Source organism: Ursus americanus, chromosome 3, assembly GCF_024610735.1.
Source record: "Ursus americanus isolate L20-20 chromosome 3, mUrsAme1.1.p, whole genome shotgun sequence".
Taxonomy (NCBI): Eukaryota; Metazoa; Chordata; class Mammalia; order Carnivora; family Ursidae; genus Ursus; species Ursus americanus.
Window position 1 is genome coordinate 27,474,428 of NC_142129.1, and position 8,855 is coordinate 27,483,282.

Sequence of the window (8,855 nt, forward strand, 5' to 3'; positions counted from 1 at the left end):
ATAATATGTTGTGCACCCAATGTCCCCTATTATTGACACCTTAATTTGTATGGTATATTACAATTAATGAACTAATATTGGTACATTATTATTAACTAAAGTACATTTTTTAATAACATTTCCTAGTTTTACCTAATGTCCTGTTTCTGTTCCAGGATAAGACCACATTAAGTTGTCGTACCTCCTTAGGCTCTCCTGACAATTTCTCAGACTTCCTTTGTTTTAACGATCTTGACAGTTTTGAGAGGTGCTGGTCAGGTACTTTGTAGAATGTCACTTTATTAGGATTTGTCTAATGTTTTTTTCTCATTATTAGACTGGGCCTCTAGGTTTTTTGATCTGCTTGGGTGCCTGCCCTGCTCTCCCCAGAAAGCTTCATTATGTGAGTAATACAACTTTTCATACCCTCTTGGTGCTTGTGTGGCTTATTAGCCTGACATAGGAACTGAATTTGAGGAGGAGGGGAGACTGTCAATCTGCCTCAGTAGGGCGGCCACAACAGTTACATTGTTCATTAAAACAAATAATAGATCTTTGAATCGAGGCCCTAAACTGTGTTCTAGTGAATGTTTACAGAGCAACTAAATATTCTTTTAAACTTCTCACCAGGATATCAATTATGAACCTGTGGTGATAGAGTTTGTGTTGCCTCTGTCTGACTTTCCCCTGTGGCTCGACATGATACTCTCCCTGAGATCATAGTCATTCTCTTATATTAAAAAACAAAAACAAAAGCAAAAAAACTATTATTTTGGTTTTTAATATAGCTTTGAATTTATTTTGTGCTGCTATAAGGAAAAGGTATAATTTTGTTTTTTCTATATAAATGACCAATTATTCCAATACTGTTTGTTGAATGCCCTAATCTCTCCCCATTGGTTTGAAAGACTCTTGTCATGTAAAAACATTTCCCTATATGTTTGTGCAGTACCACCATCAACTCCAAGAAGGGGAACCTCTAGCTTAGGGCCCATGCTTCAAAGGGTCTGCCGTGGTCCCCCTCCAGCCACATCCCTTCCTGTGGTGAGAGGACACAGCAAGGCAAGAGACTGACCCACCCAGAGCGCATGTCACAATTTTAAGCCTAGCTAGTGATAGAGCCCCTGGATCCCAGAATTTCATGCCCAAACAACTCTGGGCTCACTTATACAGCGTGCACAACGTGCTTCCCCAAAAGCAGAGCATACCACCATAAGCTCGAGGACTGGCCAAGTAGAGGCCATGTTGGTGGATTCCTGGAAAGAGCTTAAATGTACAGGCTAGGAGCCTGGTGTTCACAAATCTAGTGTGCATGAGACCTCTGGGGATGGGAAGGGAAGAGGGGTCGGCTGAGACTCAGGAGCTGGAGTCTGAGGCCTGCTCCTCCTGTACTACCGCATTCTGAAGCAGAACTCCAGGAATCCGAGAATTATAAATTCAAGTCTTGCCTTCCAAATCTAATGCATATAAATGTGTATGTCAAATTAAAAAGATAAAACATATTTCACTTAATTGTTTGCTAGCTTAGTTAAATGGCATATGGGTTTCCATTTGCACTCTTACCCTAGATCCTACAAATGTTAAGGGGTGTCTTGTGTTTGTGTATGTTTCTAGGTTCTTTATTATGTTCCATTGGGCTATTTGTCTATTCCTGTTTCAATAGCACCCTGCATTAATTAATATAATAATTAATCAAAAGGGCAATTCCCCTGCCAATTTTGTTCAAACTTATCTTAGTAATTTTTGCCTTTTTTTCCTCCAACATAAATTTGAGGGAGGGGAGGTCAGCGTATCAAGGTTAAAAAAAAAAAACTCCTTTAAGCTATCACTTAAAAAAAAAGTGTTTTATTCTTTTTAATTTAAAAGCTCCCTTTTAGCCTAATTTATGAATTTTCTCATACTTTAACTCCCTATCATTGGTTCTGAATAGCGGTTCTAGACCAGAGGTGATTTTTGCTCTCTAGGAGACATGTGACAATGTCTGGAGACATTTTTGGTTGTCACAACTGAAGTGAGGGGTGCCACTGGCATGTAGTGGGTAGAGACCAGGCATGTGGCTAAATGTCCTACAATGCACAGGACAGCCCCCACAACAAATTGACCCAAAATGTCAATAGTGCCAAGGTTGAGAGCCCTGCTGCAGATGACACAGGAACATGTGGAACCCATTATGATACATACATACACATAAGTGTATCTTAGAAGTGTGTACACTTGTTTGCACACATGTGAGTGTATTGCAATCAGTGTTTAGCTGACTACTTTCTTGCCCACTGCCCTTCATCTGAGATTCTCAAAGCAATTTACCAACATTATCTTGTTAATCCCCATCCAATGCTCTAGAAATAGGTGACAACATGATTACACGCTTTTATAAATTCAGAGACACAGATTAAGTGCCTTACCGCTGCTCCTTACAAAAGAAAAACTCTTGAAAAACATATTTCATGAAGTCCCCTGTTTCAGCTATTATGTGATAGTTGATAGTTTCTTCCTTTCTTCTCCTTATAAAAGTTGGATGACTTTTCTTCAGGCAACAATACACTCCTTACTTTTCAACATGCTATTTAATTCTCAGTACCTAATTCTTAACATAGAAAGGAATCTAATTTTAATACACATTTTTAAATTTTATCTATCTGGGTAGAAATATTTTCATACTTGAAGAAAAAACTCTAAGGAAAACTTTTATAGAAGACTATAATGGGTTAGTGATTAAAAATCCGAAAAGAACTAATGCTATAAAGGAATTTACTAAACGAATGAGGAGAAGCAGTGCCATTAGGTTTTAGACTTCATTTGTAAGCTTAGTATTTAAAAGCAAACTGATCTTCAGTAACTCTGAAGGGATTATTACTAAACACATTGATTCTTACGGAATCATGAATCTGGATGTGTCTATAAAAGAATAATCCAGGCGGAAGGCACTGGTCATAAGGGCAAGTACATCTTCCTTGCTCCCCATAGCTGGTGGGATTATACTTAAGTATGTGTGATGATTAATTTTATGTGTCAGCTTGGCTGGGCCGTGGTGTCCAGATACGCGGTCAAACATTAGTCTGCATAATCCTGTGATAATCGTTGTTTTGGATGAGATTAGCATTTAAAATAGTAACTTAGAATAGAGCTGATTACCCTCCTTAATGTGGATGGGCCCCATCAGGTGAGTTCCTGAGAACCCTAGCCTGCTCTCCTAGCCAGAGGGAATTCTGCAGCAGATGGCCCGTGCCCTTGAATACAACGTTGGCTCTTTCTGGATCTCCAGCCTGCCAGCCCACCCTGCAGATCTGGGATTTGCCAGCGTCAATAATCATGAGTCAATTCCTTAAAACAGGTATCTTTCCATACACAGATGCACACCCTATCGGTTCTGTTTCTCTAGAGAACTCTGAGTAATACAGTATGTAGTGAAATTCTTTTAAAAAATTCTTTATTGTGATCAATGAAATGTAGAAAGACAGACTGAGAAACATATACTTTGAACTAAAAAGATTTATACACAGTATCAAGTAGCCAGTTGTGTTTTCTTTTATTTAGACAATTGGTTTACAAACCTTTTCATCTTTCTCTACTCTCAAATCCCATCAATGCCCTGTGAGTATCACAAACGTACTGAGATAAATACTACATATCCAGTTCTCCTGTCCTTGATCATATGGGAACCTAAATTTCCTAGGCGTTCTTACCCTTAGGCAGGCCAGCGGGCCTAGTCTTGGCTAAAGAAATGTGAATGGAAATGACCTGTACCACTTCCAGGTTGGGGCAGTAGAAATCTTCCTGTGCAATTCTCTAGTCTCCCCCTCGCCTCCTACAGCAAACCCTGAAACCTGATGTTGAAATGTCGGTGCCTCCCTTGATCAAAATCCTTCAGTGATTCTGGGGAGCAGAGCCAGCCTCTGCCTGGCTTTGATACAGAAATAAACCTTTATTGTCTTTAACCACTAGAATTCGTGGCTGTTTTACCACGGCATAACCTAGTTTATCCTGAGCGATATATATGGCAATGCCTCCTTGCTGGCACTACCTAAATTCTGGAAGAAAAGTTAATTGCAACTGTATCCTTATGAAACATGGTCCTATTCTCTAAAAGAATAATGAGGTGCACCCAGAATTAATACGATATAATCAAGAATTAATAAAGTTGTAAAATTAACACTACCATGTTATCTGATACCTTGACTAAATTCAAATGTATTTAAATCAGTTTACGTGCATATCAGTTTATGTCTCACGTTTTTTCTGACATTGTCCAAATCATCTCAATTCCCTGTACCACTGCTTCCTTACTACAATGTTATAAAAATTAGGAAGATGACTAGCTTTTTAACATTATGAGCTTCTCGGAGAAACGCATTTAACAAATAACAGCACAAATTTTATTTGAGGCTAACATTCCAGGGCACATACGAATCAAAGAATAGTGATCACATAATTTTAGACCCATTAATGTATCATAAGGAGATATAAATTGACATTATGTACCTGACTTTGTTCTCTCTTCTACTTCCTCTCCTTCTAGAAATGATGAAACATAGATATCACAATGTTTTTCTGGTCCCTGAGCTAGACTTCCCACCTACGTGGAAGGAAGGTTTGCTTCTCAGGAAAAAAAAAAAAGAAGAAGAAGAAAAATACTTAAAGCTCAAACTTATCTCAGCAGCAACAGGCACTGGGTCTTAGTCATTTGCCCTGCTAGAGTAGACTGCTTTTCAAATCTAAAAATCACCAGGAGGGTAATGGATTTGCCTTACTTTCTACGTGCAAGACCTGGATGTAAAAGTTACTCTCTTGTGATGCTGAACTAGTCATGTAATCAACCTTACCCTGAATTTCCTCAATTCAAAAATACATTTACAAATATGTAGCTCATATAGGTATATCTGGTGCTTAATAATTCCTTAAAATTATTGATTGAATAAATATAAGAATGGTTGGGAGGGTGGTAACTATGAAATTGATAGATTGAGATGATGCTTGTGAAACTATTTTCTAAATGATTAAGAGCTCTAACGATAAAAGGTATTATTGATAAAAAAGTGTTTTGAAAACATTATCACTAATGTTGATGAGATGTGAGTCTGCAACCCAATACGGTTAGCAACATAGAATTCTTACGGATTCTGTAAGCGCTTAGTAGGATCCTCAGAAGCTGGGGAGGTCCCTTTGTAGCAATCTGAGCAAAAGGGGGCTTCCATGCCCCACCCCCCCATCTGTCCCTGGAAACACATGTTCACAACATGTTCGAACTTCACAGTGAGTTGGAGTTTCTGAACCAAGAACCTAAAGTTTGGGGGCACCTGGGTAGTGCAGTCGTTAAGCGTCTGCCTTCGGCTCAGGGCGTGATCCTGGTGTTCTGGGATCGAGCCCCACATCAGGCTCCTCCGCTGGGAGCCTGCTTCTTCCTCTCCCACTCCCCCTGCTGTGTTCCCTCTCTTGCTGGCTGTCTCTCCGTCACATAAATAAATAAAATCTTAAAAAAAAAAAAAAAAGAACCTAAAGTTTGGCCTTTCTAAAAACAATGACTCAGAAGTAGTTTGAGAGGAACCGCAGAGGGGATGCCTGTACACTGCAGCCTTCTATACTCACTTCTCAGAGGAGACGGGCTGTCAGGAAAATACCCATTCCAATGGCGAGCCTAGGGAAGAACTTTCTCCAAAACAGTGAATACATGTGAAAGACTTTTCGACCTTGAAGCGGTATAGGAATTAGGTTCAATCTATATAGTTTAGGGTCTTGAAATCATAGGAGCCTCCAAAAGGTGAAGCAACTGCTTCAGACCAGACCTTCCAAGAAAGCCTCTAACGGAGCCGAAGCTGCAGTACTTCAAAACGGTTACAGACTCTGACATCTACGGGTTCTTCAAAAGATCAGCTTGTGGCTGGTTCTGATTTACTATTGATTTAGAGAAAACTCTTTATTTTCTTTGGGCATCAAAGTTTGTTTTTGTCATAAGCAAAAGCCTCTCCTATCTCACTCTCCCCAGATCCAGCTCATTGAAGAATTCTCAAAGGATTGTGTCACCAGTAAAGACCGACTTCAACTCAGGACATTTACTTAGAACTTTAGAGTATTAGGCAATTTGCTAGTTATCTATGAAATCTATCTTTGACATATAAATAAAGCTATTAAATTTGCTATTATCAGTTCTAAGAGAGTAGGACAGCCTAATTAGGTAATGGCTGGTGATGACAATTATACCATCTTTATTTTTCCTTGTATTATTCTAAACTTCTCTCCCCACACTACTGCCATAATCACCACCACAATCAAACTCCTTTTTCATTGCTTGAATCATATTCTGCTGGGGATGGTTTGTAAGACAAACATTAACAAAAAGTCTCAAGAAAAAGAAAATTTAATTAATGATATATTTAACATTTTCACAACTCTTTTAGTTTTTATAGAATTTCAAGGAGTTCCATTCATAATAGCCACCAGATATCTACAAATGGGTGTAATCTTCTCTAAGTCCAAAGATGTTTTCCAAAAATAACAGTCCTTAAGGTCACTACCTTAAGTCTGAAGCAATTAACATAAGGGCAGAAAGCTCCCTGAAAGCTTCCCCTAGTTTGTGGCTTTCTTTGCTATGGTCCCTGATATTTGCTTTCAGGGTTTCAATAAGTCTAGAGTGATTTCTTCTAAGTATGCAAGAATGAGAGTGTACCAACCTAGCTCGCTCACTTGCTCTCTATCTTTCTCTCCAACAATCCATAAGATATAGGGGGTATAAGGATTCTTCCCTACTCCAGCCAATAACATTCCTGAAAGTAAACAAAACAGAATGAACAATTAACACCAGAGATTGTCAAAGTACTTGTGATAAAATAGCTACACAAATTATGAAATGTAATCTGTACTTTTGTTCTATTATTTTCATTAAGATTGAGTAGACAACATGGTAGAGACCTATCACTACATGTAAATAATTGTTTTCTCATCCAGGCCTGTCCCCATCCTCCACCAAAACCCTTCTGATCACACTAATTATATGAGGCAGCTTGTTGGGACATTAGAGGCTTTCATGTCCACCACAGATAATCACATTTGGGTGTCAAAGCAAAAATTCCACCAAAGTTAAATAAGGAAGATTTTATGCAAAGCTATTGCAACAGGAGAGAAAGGCCAGAACTGAGTTTGACTTCATCTCCATTGAAACAAAAGGCAGGAGAGTTTGTAAGCACTGGGGTGAGCTTATGGAAGAGTACTGGAGGACATTAGGAGGGAAGGTTGGTTAATGAGATGTGTGGAGCCAGTGAGTTATTCCTGAGTTTGCAAAAGCTTTTCTCTGTGATTAGGCCATCTATGTTTGCTACTAGGCACCCATAGAACTTAAAAGTTAGCCTCCTGTTCTCCCACAGAAACTGTGGCCCTGTCTCCTTGATGATGACATTTTAAAGAAATAACTCCCAGCTCCCAGAGAAAGACATTCCTGGGTTTAAACTGGCAAACGGCCTCTAAAAGGTTTGTATCTCAAAGGGGCAGAGAAAGAATTTACATGTTTTCTAAAGCAGATACTCTGAGAAAGGTGCGGTCAGGAGTCTGGAATCAGGAAGAAGTCTGTCTAATGTTAAGGCTGTCTTGGTCATGGGTCCGTTTTAGTTACTGCTGAGCTAGAGTGTCTCCAGAGTACGATGTTCTACAAAATAAAATTTGTTGGAAATGGACTTATTTTTAACTGCATGCAAGAAGGGTTAACCGCACAATGGCCTCACTGGGAGACGTTTCTCCTCTCAGATCTCCACATAAATAACTGTTGAAAACTACATGGTATCAGTATGTTTTTCCAATATGTTCTTACTGACTATTGTGATCAAAACATGAAACTGATTTGCAAAAGAAATCAAGTCACCATACAGTTCAAGTGACCTGAAGAAAGGCAGTTACTTTCTGAGCACTTGCTTCATGCTCAGATGTGAAAGAGAAATCCGTAAAAACTTTTCTTCTTTTTAATGATATACAATGATGGAACTGCTAGTTTGCTACCCACTTCCATATGTCACAGAATGAGCTTTCTTACCAAAAACCAAGGACTTTGGTTTTCATTCCTACCTCAAACCCGCCCCAACTCCTACCCCTGGTACTTTTTGTTTGTTGTTTGTTTGAAGTTGAGAAGCTTGTTTACCACCTTGCTCTTAGAACATAATTTGAGTTATGTTTCTCTAGGCACCCAGAAGCCAGAAGACATCACATAAATAAAATTAACTGCATTTTGAACCAGGCTCTAAGCTGGTTAATGGAAACCGAGATGAATTGCTTCTGAATGGAAGTCAACACTCATCCTTGCAACTGGAATGCCCGTCCCGACAAATAAAAGAACTGTTGCTTAAAGAGTAATTTTCCGTGTGTAAATCTCTGTGTATTTCTAATCGTACTTATGGTCATATAAACAAAATACAAGCTAGAAAGGAGCCCACTTTTCAATAGCAGGATCTTCATTCCCTAACACTCGTCCACAGTCTCTGCTGGGGTTAATCACCCATGCCTGTGCACATTGTTCCCACCCTGTTTGCCTCTACCAGCAGCCGTCAAAAGTTACCCGGCCTCTGGGCGAGGCTATTGCCCTAATTGCTACTTCTCTAAGGTGCTTAGAGCCAACCACTCACAGATTGCTTTTTTCTAGGGGATGTGGTTTCTTGGTATTCCCCTGTGTTTTCTTTGTTTCTTTTTCTAGCTTTATTGAGATAGAGGTGACATATTGTATAAAAGGTGTACAATGTGATGATTCGATACATGTATATATTGTCAAATGATTACCACAGTAAGATTAGTTAACACCTCGGGCACCTCGCGTAGTTACCTTTGTGTACGTGTGGTGAGAAGATTTAAGATCTCCTCTCTCAGCAAGTCTCAAGTACGCAATACAGTGTTGTGAACTG

At 39.2% G+C, this 8,855-nt stretch overlaps 1 protein-coding gene across 6 annotated transcripts in view; it reads left to right on the forward strand.

Moving 5' to 3' along the window:
• Nucleotides 1-8,313, forward strand: part of SLC13A1 (solute carrier family 13 member 1) — a 120,950-nt gene extending 112,637 nt beyond the window's left edge. Inside the window, exons 15-16 of one of the 6 annotated variants that reach the window (XM_045792747.2) lie at nucleotides 317-382; nucleotides 3,143-8,313. In XM_045792747.2, the coding sequence (XP_045648703.2) occupies nucleotides 317-382; nucleotides 3,143-3,154 (78 nt within the window). In that variant the 3' untranslated portion in view covers nucleotides 3,155-8,313. Of the gene's footprint in view, nucleotides 1-316 lie in introns of all 6 variants that reach the window. The other 5 variants (XM_045792748.2, XM_045792746.2, XM_045792741.2 and 2 more) reach the window with 5 other exon arrangements.
• Nucleotides 8,314-8,855: the final 542 nt, after the last annotated feature.